The sequence below is a fragment of the Neolamprologus multifasciatus genome, chromosome 7, assembly GCF_963576455.1.
Source record: "Neolamprologus multifasciatus chromosome 7, fNeoMul1.2, whole genome shotgun sequence".
Classification (NCBI taxonomy): domain Eukaryota; kingdom Metazoa; phylum Chordata; class Actinopteri; order Cichliformes; family Cichlidae; genus Neolamprologus; species Neolamprologus multifasciatus.
This window is the reverse complement of record NC_140445.1, coordinates 11,817,613-11,830,628: the sequence shown is the minus strand read 5'-3', so window position 1 is coordinate 11,830,628 and position 13,016 is coordinate 11,817,613. Positions and strand designations below refer to the sequence as shown.

General features: G+C 39.0%; 1 protein-coding gene across 2 annotated transcripts; it reads left to right on the top strand.

The window, feature by feature from the left end:
- Positions 1–314: 314 nt before the first annotated feature.
- Positions 315–11,926, top strand: dcp2 (decapping mRNA 2). 2 transcript variants are annotated; one of them, XM_085167643.1, is made up of 11 exons: positions 315–801; positions 1,597–1,748; positions 1,961–2,088; positions 4,902–5,000; positions 5,097–5,249; positions 6,655–6,767; positions 7,628–7,708; positions 9,294–9,393; positions 9,748–9,852; positions 10,125–10,176; positions 10,805–11,926. In XM_085167643.1, exons 1-11 carry the CDS (start codon positions 734–736, stop codon positions 10,927–10,929), a joined length of 1,176 nt encoding a protein of 391 aa, XP_085023769.1. In that variant the 5' UTR covers positions 315–733; the 3' UTR covers positions 10,930–11,926. The 2 variants fall into 2 exon arrangements, with proteins under 2 accessions (XP_085023769.1, XP_085023770.1); XM_085167644.1 differs by having other exon boundaries at positions 316–801; positions 9,748–9,837.
- Positions 11,927–13,016: the final 1,090 nt, after the last annotated feature.

Sequence of the window (13,016 nt, the reverse complement as noted above, 5' to 3'; positions counted from 1 at the left end):
TCAATAAGTTCAGTTTATGTTAAAAAGAGGCCTCCCTATCTGAGATGTTGATCATGATTTCCCTTTTTGTTAACACTTTTTGTACCTATGCTCTCAAATTCTACATTGCCCTTTTTTGTCTTGTTTCTTTCTTTTGTTTTTTCTCTCTTTTTTTGGTGTTTCTTTTTCTCTTATTGTAATACTCAACCGAATAGATGCATTAATAACGGTGCCTTATATGTTTATATTGTTGTTGACAAATAAAGTTCATTGAAAGAAAAAAAATGCTTCAGACTGAGCTCATCATGTGACCGAAAGGGAAGCCAAATGACGAACTTCCGGTTGTGAACTAACGTGGCGTTCATTTTATTTCAAGATGTTGTAAGTTCTAATTTGTACATGTCGTTCGCGTTGGCATCACGGGAGAGTCCGAGTTTCCTGTGAGAGTCAAATTTTTTATATAACATTCGAAATACCACAAATCAGGAAAGGTCCACTATTCTGTGTAAATAAACTCACATTCAGCGGGCATTGTTTTGGTGTATTATATTATATCTATCCTACATTTCTTGAACGCAACCTCAACATCATATTCCGGAGGAGCACGGCGAATTCGTAGTTAGTGAAAGCTGCTCGTTCCTAGTTTGTTTGAAGCTGGAGATTTATCGTGCTAGAAATAGAACGTAAACTAAAAACCATGGACTAGTGTGCGACTCTAATGGCTTTTGTACTTGGATGGTGAGAAGGAATCGGGATGTCGGGCACCAACATGGAAACAAAAAGAGTGGAGATACCGTCCAGCGTATTGGACGATCTCTGCAGGTAACTTGGTGTTTCCTGGGGACATCTAACACTGTTATTTACTTTAATTTAATTGTTATCACAAAAACCGATTCAGTGGTATCACGATGAACAAAAGTCCAAGATCAAGAGCAGTGGCGTCTATGGCGCATGGTATTATCTTTGTAGCTCTCCGTAGCTCAGTCAGTATGTGTACTGTGAACACAGTAAAGGGTGCACTGAATATTATTTATCTGTAGGATGACCACTACATCAAACCGAAATCCACCCTTTTAGAAGGAGCGTGGACGAAGCACTGTATCGCGAGTTAATCCAGTGGCTGGTAACATCAGTTTCAACCTATCGTCGTAGGGTAATGGATTCAAACAATAAAGGCTTGAATACAATAACTTTGACTTCGTGGTAATAATGTCATTTGCTCAATTACAATACCAATTTGCACGTCTCCCATAAGTTTTGATTTGTTACCTATATCTAAGGCACTACACCCTTTCCCGCTGTGAGTGGGAAAGCTTGAAAAGATGAACGAGTATTGACTAATATGTTATTACGGTAACTGAAAAACATCTGACGACTTGGATTCGTATCTCACACATCTATAGGACACTAGTAAATGAGCAGCAAAGCAAAGCTGCTAAGTATATTTGGTTGATTATACAGCCGAATATGGATACATATGTCTTAAGATGGACTCCAGTCATATCATACATGAATGCCTAACTCCCTAAATATAACCAGATGCTCAACAAACAAAAACAGCATCTACATACAGTTTCTGGTCCTAATCCCATTTCTTTATTGTTTGTGCTTCCCCAGCCGGTTCATCCTGCACATCCCCAGTGAGGAAAGGGACAATGCTATCCGAGTTTGCTTCCAGATTGAGCTAGCCCACTGGTTCTACCTGGACTTCTGCATGCAAAACACTCCAGGAATTCCTCACTGCGGGATAAGAGACTTTGCCAAAGCTGATATCCTTACATGTTACAGAGATTTTAAATAACTTGTGATTTTTTTTAAAAAAAATCTGTTTTTTATAATGTGTATTACTTTTGAAGGCATTTTTTATAATGACAATAGGCAGTGTAGTTGTCCAGCACCTCTTCAGATGATCAAATGAGGTGTAGTTGCTGTTTATGTTATTTCATTTTAGCAGAGATAATTTTTCTTGACTGCTGCAAACTGTTCCATCACTGTCCATTTCTGTTGCCTCACGGAGAGGATGTGCAGAAAGTTCTTGAGCAGTGGAAGGAGTACAAAATGGGTGTACCCACTTATGGTGCAATCATTCTAGATGAATCCCTTGAAAATGTGAGTTGTTGTATACTCATGCACTGCAATGGCTGTGAATTCTTTTCCTCTGTTTTAGCCACCGTGTTAATTAGTGACAGTATTGTATTTGTATGTTGAGATCTGGTAGCACTTAGAGAAAACAACTCCTCAATATGGCAAAAAATCTCAGCAAGTGGTGTGGTAATTAGTGTGGAAGTGGAATATTGTTATTCTGTGGACCCTATCGTTTTGGTACTTGATTCTTAAGGAAATCTGGATAGTAGATTCTAGGATGGGTCTTAGTTTATTTGAAAACGTTTTCTAAACTTCCAGAATAACAAATGGTATTGACTGCAACAGATTCTTATAATTTAAATGGTAAATAATGTTCCTGGGTTTGTAGTGGGCAGAAAAATGTATTGAATATTTGGCAGGTGCTTTTTGTTTGAGGAATTAAAATCCTCTTTTTAGGTTAGCATGCATCACACAATGACTATGGATGCGTAGTAATGTGGTTTGGCTTCTACATCAAAATTGCTACAGGCCTGCTGTACTCGTGGGGGCTATGTTTTTCATACAAAACCTAGAAGCCATGCTATAATTGGGATGCTATAACAATATGTAGTATAAAAATGTTGTTGCATTACTGTGTCTGCAGTAATGCAACGCACATGCAACACTGCTATGATGTCTGAGATGTTGCGATGAGGTAGGTTCATGGCTGGTAGTTGGATAGGACCAGTCCATTCTGGGAATCCTTGAGTGTCGGGACTTTCTGGCCTTCAGTTAGCCATTCTGTTTGTGTCTCATCCATTAGCAGCTGGTTCATTTATGCTGCCAGGCACTCGTGAAGCACAGTTAGCTTCTTAAGCCTGTAGGTGTGGATCATGTCTGCGCCTGGTGCTATCCAACTCTTCATGCTTGACTCTTTCTTGGATGTCTCCCACTGTGATATGGATAATGGACCCTGTTCAGGGATATGTATCAATTCATTTCAAAGCCTTTATTGTCACTGCATTTGAAAACACAATGACATTTGAATCACATCACCCGGTTGGCAACCAAACACACCCAGATATGTGTCTCACATGTAAGCAGTGTGAACAAATAAATAAACAAAAAGTAGGAAAAAGATTAATTTAAATGTGCATTGTAATAAATACTAAAAATGAATATTTAAAAAATCTCCACTTTATTCATATTGAGAACAGATTTGACACAGTAAAGCAATTACACTGACTGTAGTTATTGCACTTGAACTGTTTTTGTGTAGTTGTTTTTGTTCAGGGTTATTGCCTGTGGGAATAAACTTTTGAGCCTACTGGTTCTCGTCTTCAGAGACCTGAAGTGCTTGCCTGAGGGCAACATTTGGAACAGGTTATGGCCTGGATGTGAAGAGCCAGTGACGATTTTTATGCCCCTGCTGATGTAGTGTTTAACTGCGATTTGCCGAAAGGATGAGAGGTGGCAGCCAGTGACTTTTTTGTGTGTGCTGTGTTTATGATGTGCTGTAGTCTTTTTTTTGTCTGTGGATGAGGAGCTTGCATACCACACTGTGATGCAGTATGATAGCAGGCTCTCACCAGGAGCTCCGGCTGCAACCTGTTTCTCTTCAGGACTCTAGGGAAGTGCCAGCACTGCTGAGCTTTCTTCACTGTGGCGGTGGTGTGAGCAGTCCAGGAGATGTTCTCTGCTAGGTGGGTTCCTAGGAGTCGGAAATCCTGGACCTTTTCTACAGTCTCTGTTGATGTATAAAGGGAGATGGTCTGCTCTGTACTCCCTGAAATCATTGATGACTGACTTCTTTTTCTTTGTGTTGAAGGTGAGGCTGTTCACAGAGCACCAGGTGGAAAGCCTCTGGATGAGTCCAACTATGTTGGTGTCATCTGTGAAATCTATTATGAAGTTAGTGGCGTGGATTGGTGTGAATCATGAGTGTATAGTCACTATACACTCATGATTCACACCAATCCACACTGAGCCCGGTTCTATACTCACTATATTATAGTGAGTATAGAACCGGGCTCAGGGCGCAGCCTGTGGGGAGCTGGTGATAGGTGTGAGTGTAACACACACAAATTAGTTGAGAGTGAAGGAGAGGTGGGGGCCGAGCTTTACTGTTTGTTGGCAATCTGGGGGGAATTTTTTTTAATCCAGATGCAGGTATGAAGGGGGAGATCAAAGGCAGACAGTTTGTTTATGAGTATGTCTGTGATTAGTATATTAAAGAGCATTCGCACATGGTTTCTCCATTTGATTTTGCCTGTGAGTGAACTGGTGTGGGTCTCAGGATAAGGCTTTGGCTGGCTTCTAGCTTTAATGTGTTTTAATACCAGCCTCTCAAAACACTTCATAGCAACAGTGCAACCTGTTTGTAGTCAGTCAGGCTGTCAGGGGTGGATTTCTTGGGCAGAGGGAGGATGATTGCAGACTTCAGGAAGGGTGGGATGTTGGCTTGTGCTAAGACTGTGTTGAAGATCTTTGTGTAGACTTCTGTAAGTTGGTCAGAACATGCCTTGAGTAGCCTACCCGGCACACCATCAAGGCCGGCAGCTTTCCTCTGGTTCACTGCACTAAGCACCTGTCTCACCTTGTGCTGTTATACAGCGAGGGGTTTCATGCTGTTGTCAGATGGAATCAGTGTGTTCCGACTGGGTCTTTTTTCCTCACACCTGGCAAAGAACTGATTTAGGTCTTCTGCCAGGGAGACACTGATATTTTGGGGAGAGGGGCTGCCTCTTTTGTAAATTATCAAGTGTATGAGGCCTGTGAACACTCGTGCATGTGTTTGGTGAATGAAAAGAATTCTATGTGCTTCAACTAACTGGTCTTTTGTTTTACTTCAATTTCAGGTACTGCTTGTTCAGGGCTACCTTGCAAAATCTGGTTGGGGCTTTCCAAAGGGGAAGGTTAATGAGGATGAAGCGCCAAATGACTGTGCAGTTCGTGAAGTAAGTCAGGCAGTTCTTATATCAATTTAAAGAAATAAAAGTCACATATCTTAAAATGGCTTTAGTTCTTATTTGATAATGATGGTTGCTTTCCAGGTGTTGGAGGAGACGGGTTTTGACATCAAGAACCGTATCTGCAAAGATGTTTACATAGAGCAGAAAATCACTGACCAACTAGTGCGGCTCTACATCATACCAGGAGTGTCCAAGGATACAAAATTCAACCCCAAAACTAGAAAAGAGATAAGGGTAAAAAAACCAACAGTTTTTCTACCTTTCGGTCCAGATTTATTAATGTCTTGAGCTTGTGCAAAGCCTCTTTTGTCACTTTCTGGATGAAAATGAATTAAAATGCACTGAATAAAAAGGAGGGAACAGAGAAGCCCAGAGCTCTCTCCTTATCCACCTCCTCCAGCTCTTAGCTGACACCTTTTTAGGCCAGCTAAGTGGTGTAATCTCTCCAGTATGTCCTGGGTCTATCCCTGGGTCTTTTTCTAGTAGGACACACTCAGAACACCTTACCAGGGATGTTCATATAAGGTGGTTTAGGGATCATAGTCCTGTCCTCAAACCACCTCAGCTAGTTATTTTTGATGAGGACGAGTAGTGGCTCTACTTTGACTCCTTTCTGGATGACTGAATTCCTCACTTTATCAATAAAGGTGGGGAGAGGAATCGAACACCCATTCTTCTAGAAAATTGGGTCCCAGTTGTCCAGTTCCTTGGAATTGTTAGTCTGCCTGCATATCGATTCCGCTTATCGTTTCTTGCACTTGCACTACAATCAGCAGATTTCAGTTTGTGTGTCAGAGGAGGAAAATAAAGAGACATATGGATATTTATTTTTATTACACAAAAGGACAAGATAAATGGTAAAGTGGAAAACTGCATCCAGGACAGAAACAACTGCATTATGCTGCTAACACAATTTTGGTTCTTTGCAAGCATCTGCCAAGACAGCATGCTAAAGCTAAGCTAGGTGTGAAGCGACAGGAATGAGAATTAGCACCTTCATGTCTGAGGCATGGTTCTCAGCCAGAAAAATGGTAGTGTGCCATCTCCAGGTAAGTGACAAGTCACTGCCCCAAGTGGAGAAGTTGAAGTATCTTGGAGTCTTGTTCATGAGTGAGGGAAGAGGGGAGCAGGGAAATGGCAGAGAAAATTGTCCCGCATGTGCAGTTATAAATACACTGAAATGGTTTGTTGTGATGAAAATAGAGCTGAGCGAGAAATTGTCCATTTACCAGTTGATATATCTACAACCCTCACCTATGGTCACAAGCTGTGGATAGTGAACAAAAGAGGCTGTATTGTTTTTGTCCACTGCTCCTGCAAACACCCTTATCATGTCTGTCACACTATATGCACTAGTCTTAACAGATTGCAATGATCATGACTGTGTTTATTGAAAAATTGAAAAAAACTTACTCTCAATGGCTTAGACTATTTGCATTTGTGGCATTTTGCTAAGTCACCCTACTGTCAACTCGCTTCAGCTGTAGTCAGTCATCTGTTAATGTTTGTGAAGATTATTCGGTGTTGCAGTGAAGCAGAGGTTTTCTGGTCCTTGATCTGTACTGTCTGTAGCTGACAGAAATGTTTACACTTTCACTTTGTTTTTGCTTTTTGTTTTGTTTTTTTGCTTTTCTTGTAGAACATTGAATGGTTTCCTATTGAGAAGCTTCCCTGTCACAGGAATGACATGACGCCAAAGTCTAAACTTGGACTTGCCCCAAACAGGTTTTTCATGGCCATTCCATTTATAAGGTGTGTTTCTAGAAAACAACATCTAATCATTTTTATTGTCCATTGATAGTTTTCAGTTATAGCAAGGTATACGTTTGTTTTCTTTCTGGTAATAAGATGAGCAAATAAATATCACTCTTGTGTCTGTCTGAAATTCAGGTGAAATGTGTTGAGCCCAGCTTATCGTAAAGACTTAAAAAAAAAAGGTTGCACTGACACTGGGCCGATTTTAGTACTTATACCATATAATACCTCTACTTCTACCAGCACTTCCTAGAAGTTGCGTGCTAATGTGCTCTCTTTAGTCTCACCATGGAATTGTGAAGAGAAGAAATGTCAATTTCTTTGTCACACTAAGATGATCACCATTACTCTTTGTAATACAGTTATTATTGTAGCAAAGTAATTTCAAATATAAATATATGATGGACGAATAAAGTATTTCTCATCTCAGCTCATCTCCTTTAACACATCCATGGGTTTGGGTACTCCCCAGGGTCAGAATGTCAGTGTGAAGATGTGGTTTCATGTACTGAGTTTAAATATTCAGTGAAATTGGCATGAAATCCATAATAGTAAATGAACAAGTTCATGGAGGGAGAAATGGATCAAAAGTAGCAGCTGCTCTGAAATCAGTATGGATGTCAGAGACGATCTGCTCTTCAGGGCCATCAGATCTGAAAATAGAACTAATGATCCTTACCCATATAAGTTAGCCTTCTTTTTGTAATTTGGTCCAGTTAATGCATATTGATCAACCAGTTGTGCATCCATGAAGTCTGTCAAACCTCTGAACTGTCTAAATAAAATTTTGCATCTTGTTTGTTTGTCATGTTTTTGATTTTATGTCTAATGGCAGATCTTCTGCTTTACTTGTGTAGACCACTGCGAGACTGGATTAGCCGGAGGAAAGGCGAGTCAACAGACAGTGATGAGGACTTTGCAAACATCAGCAACATTCGGTAAAAAAAACAATTCTGCAACAGAAATCCCACACGGTAGTCAGTTCAAGTCAATTGTATTTATATAAGGCCTAATCACAAAAACGTTTACCTTAAGGCACATTATTTTATAGGATAAAGACCCTGCAATATTAAGCAGGTTTTATAATTTTTAAATCTATGAGTCTGGTAGGGTCTGCTTGGGTCCCTGTTACGTTAATTTTGTCATGCGATAGTGACAGCAAGGGTCAACTACTTGGTTTTTTGATTGCACAGACTCATCTGTAGAAAATTTACATCACAATCCCCCAGCTACAAACATGCTCAGGCAGTGGACTTCAAAGAAGTATGACAGGAATGACTACTCAGCTGTCAGATCTCCACCCGTCTGTGTTCATGTCCGCACCAGGCTTTAGAGAGAAACTCCAACAATCAGCCAATCCCCTATTACCAAGCACTTGACGACAGTAGGAATTCCCTTTTAACAGTAAACCTCTGGCACAAGCAGGTTCAGGGAAGGGCAGCCATCTCTCATGTCAGGTATCACCAACTCTGCCATTCCCGTCAGCTCTACTGAGATTTATACGTTCTGGGAGCTCGACACATTCGCCTCAGTCCTAGCAGCAGGCTTTTCTAGTTTTACCATTTACCATTCAAAGCATGTAAGACTAAAAGGCATTTTGAGCCATTTATGCAGAACATTATTCCGTTTCTTAAATAATGTTTGGGGGTTTTTGTCCCTAGGTAGCTTTGTCTACAGGTTCTTTGGTGTCCTTAAAAAATCTAGAGACATGCATCCACAAGCCCCCTTATGAAATTGAAAGTTTTCATCTAAAGTGCTTTTTTAACAGAGCAGGTTTATTCTTTATTCTTTGCTCTACTGTTCAATGATGTGCTTTAGCCTTGTGATGCTCAAACCTTGTGAAGTCAAGTAAAAACAACTGTTGATGCTCACAAAGAAGGACATGGATTTTGTAACAGGCTTTGTGTAGTCTTAGCCCCAAACAGACTCACAGACTATTTGGGCTCACAGTGCAGATTTCACTTTATTTACAATGCAACAGTTCACAGACCATCCAGCTCTGACGTCCTTGAATCTCCAACTCTCTGGCGTACAACTGGAATAGCCTTCCCTGGCACTGCCCCTGGAACCCACTGCACACCCCTTCCTGAGCCACAGAACAACCCCATAAAAGATGTGCAGAGTTATCACAGGACTTAGAGTAAAAAAGCTGGAGTGAGAAACATCATCAAGAAATTCACGGAAAGCCACACAGTCAAAGTAGACAATCACTAGAACTCTGCATAGGTATGGACTGTGAGGTTGCATAATAACGATAATGTTGACACTCTTAGTTTTTGGAAATATTTGGGAATTTTTCTGTCTCTCTGAGATGGGCAGACTAAGCAATTTACCATCATGTGCACATAGAGCACTGAGAGTACTCCATGTGGGCTCTCAATGCTTTTAAAAGCATTGTTTTGTTTATGTATAAACATAAGCAAATCAAAACATGAAATGAAATTCAGTAAAATTCCCACACTTTCATAGATTGCAGCAATTTCAAAAATCCAATTTCTTTTTGTTCTTCCTTCTGTCTCATAGGTCAAAATCTCGTCACCTCACAGGTAGCGATGCCTTTCCAGGAGAGAGCTGGACAAAACACAAGCAGCAGAAAACTTTGGGCCAGTTTGAACTGAACCAGGTTAGAAAAAGACTACAGTCAGTCACCATGTGATAACAGCAGGCAGATAATTAAAAATGAGGGAAAGAATCTATCAGTAAGTGTAATGATTCATTCAGCCTATGTCCTGATAGAAAATGTATGTCTCAGCAAGTCCAAATGAGAAAGATAAACATGTATGAACAGGCATTTGTTATGTTCTAGTTGCATGTGGAGTACTCAATGTGATTCAAGTCCAGACTTTGCCAAGGCTTTATTAAATACTTCTGATTTAACTATATTATTAATTACTATATAGGTATAAGATGGAAGTAGAATCTGTCATTTGTTATTATAACCACAGTCATCTCATAAAATCTGTTCTTTACTCTGTAGAAACCAAATGTGAAAGGCAATGGGAAGAAATTTCAAGACTTGCCTTATATGAAGAAAGGCTCTTGTGACAATGGAGCCAGCAACCAGCAGGTAAAAACCATATTATTAAGTGCCAAAACATTTTTGGTCCAGATAGCGGTTTTTAGTAACCAGAGAAGCCTCAGACATTATGCTGCCATTTAAACCAGAAAAAGCCTCAAAATCATCAGTCAAAAACAGCACATGCACTTTCTGCTGGTGCAACTTAGCTAATATTAAGGGTTTCAGATGCTGTTTTTATTGAATATATAATATTAGTAAGCATTAAGCATTTAAATTTGGCATCATGTAAATAGTTAATGAATTACCAGCATCACACTCTTTAACCAATTCTACAGAAGGAAGATAAAAGACTTCAACCGCGAAGACTACAAGACAGTTTTGAAAGAGGTATGATTTTTCAGCACTCTGACATTCTATTTGCTCGAAAGCCTTTACATAGATCAAGGGTTTATTTCTACTCATTTGACCAAAGGAGCACTTAAAAAGACAAGATATTCCTGTCACTGCAATTTATCTAAGAGCCTTCTGGACAGTCAGCAATGGCAAATGCTCCTTGCACCCTTCATATCACATGTTATTAACACTGTTAATAAAATGCATGTAATATATCATTATCTAATGGAGTAATGCTCACAATAGGAGTGTATGCAATAAATCTAACTGCTTATAAGTAAATTTCATCTGAATCTATTGAAATAATGGTGATGTGGTTCTCAAAGGCAAAGAGTAGTTATGTAGTCATCCCTTTGACCTGAATGGTTGACCATTCACTCTAATGCATCAAGTTACGTATGGAGCAATAATTTTATTTGGTGTGACAAATGAGTTTTAATTTCTGTGCTTTCCATTTTATGCATATAAAGATTAATTTAATTTAATTTAATTTAATTTAATTTAATTTAATTTAATTTAATTTAATTTAATTTAATTTAATTTAATTTAATTTAATTGATGATGACCACTGATAGCCTCCAATTGCCACATCACACAGTTAAACTGGTTTTTCTTTTCACAGATGCAGCTCCAAGCAGCTCCTGCGGTCATCAAGAGAGTAGAGACTATGAGCCAATTCTGTCCTCTAAGGCTTTCCTACATTTCAGATTTGACAGAGACGCCATCATGAAGAGTTTCGATTACTGATATCGTTGATGCTGATCTGTGCCTCCTCTGTAACGTCAAACCTTGAACTCAAGAGACATTCTAAATTAAGGATATGAGTAAACAAGGGATATTAAGGATGTAACTAAACCATCTCCTTCTCATCTTGACTTGCTTTTTATGCGCATGTGTGTTGCCTTTCTCACTTCAGAGTAAGTTTTGCTGAAAGAGGTAAAACATCGTAGAGGACTACACAGGTAAATCAGTAACTTTTTACAGGTAAATGATGTTTTGAAAACATTTACTTTGAACTTTTAAGTACATTTATGATGACAGTAAAAAGTGGGAAATTAATCCTTAGTGCATTTGGCCAGTGAATCATTTTTGAATTTGTCATGTTATATTTTGGTTTTAAGCTATAATATATTTAGATAATAGCTTCCTCCAGTCATTCAGTTAAGTAGCAAACATTTTCTGCACGGTGTCTTTTAACAGTGAAACTGGCTTAATGATATTACAGTGTTCTTCTTTTTTTTTCCTCTCAAGAAACTTTCGATTTTATGCAGAAATATAGAACTTTGTATAACATCTTTGAATAATGACTTGGGAAAGAAATAAAGTTGTCTTTTGATTGAATGTCATTAAATTCATGTTACTCTGTCACTGTATCACTCTATGACTGCCAATACTAAAATCACTATATAAAGCTGATGATTGCAGATCCAAGAAGTGAAAAGGTCTGCCATTATGAGAATGACCATGAAGCAAGATATCTCTTTTATTTTTGATTAGAGTTATCTGAATTGAAGACGATTCAAATGAAAAACGCGGAGGACTGCACAAATATCTCCCAGTTTAAATACGAAATTATAAGTGAATTTCACATTCAGTTTAATTAGCATCATGGTAGTGCAGCACTTATACACAATAGTTTTAATTCTAATTTTGGTGTCATGTTTGCATTTTCACCATCAAATATGTACAAATGTACAAAGATGATTTTATCATATATCATTAAAGCTCAATCTGACTGATTTGCGATCTGCTTTAGACCTGTGTTTCTCAGTCTGTTTCAAACAGTCTTAATTATAGCCTTTTACCACATCTACCATGTTTTACCATGTTTCCTGTGATATTTCTTAACTGTAAAAGTTCTCAGTCATAGCAACACTATCTGACTGCTATGGTATTCTGTTGGCATGAAAACGGGAAAAGTTTGGGTTATTTACTTTGATGGAGGATGGCACCATCGAGCCACTAGATCAGAAAACAAAAGCAAGGGCAGTTTTATAGATTATAGTTTCACTGAGAGTAACTGTTTTCAAACCACATGTCAAGCAGTTCTCATTTTCCTTGGAGGATTTATGCACTTGCAGATGATTTCATTGCATTTTATAGTATTTTCTAGTAAAGTGAATCCCTGGGACTTACTTTTACCTTTGACTGTAATTCATTTTGGGGTGTTTTGACTTTAAATGAGAATGTTAATTAAAACTTTTTTTCAGTCTCAGAATTTAACTTACCTAAAATAAAATCATACATCAAGAAATACTCTTCAATGTGGTCCAAAAGTCCACTGCCCTCTCTCCTAAATATCTCCATACCTCCTGTACCTCCCATGCTGTATGTCATCTGGGCCAACTGCCTTTTATCATTCTCTTCATAGCTGCTCCTTAAAAATTTCTCTGCATTTTCCAATTCGTCATCTGTCCTCCATCTGTCCTCGCTCTCTCATCTTTTCAACACTCTCTTCACTTAGCACACTTAGCACATTTCCATCTCTGTTCTTAACCACCTAACCTGCTACATCTCCTTTCTAGCTCAGTCTCTGCTCAGCCAATCAATACAAGTCATTTTTCTGTTCCTCAGTGTCCACCTTTACATGCAACTCAGTGAAAGCCTTGTACTTTACGTCTGTCACCCCTCCTTTTGCCACGCATATAGCATCCCAGTAGTCCTTTCTACTGTATTAGGGGTTTTCCCTAAGTAGTACAGCTGTACTTCCCATCAATCTGAAAAATCTTGCCTACCACTACTACTATCTACTCCATTTAATCCTCCGGGTTTGATATGTGTGTGATCCACAAGTTTGGGTCCTCGACCCAGAGGCCTGGGAGTTTGAACAGTCT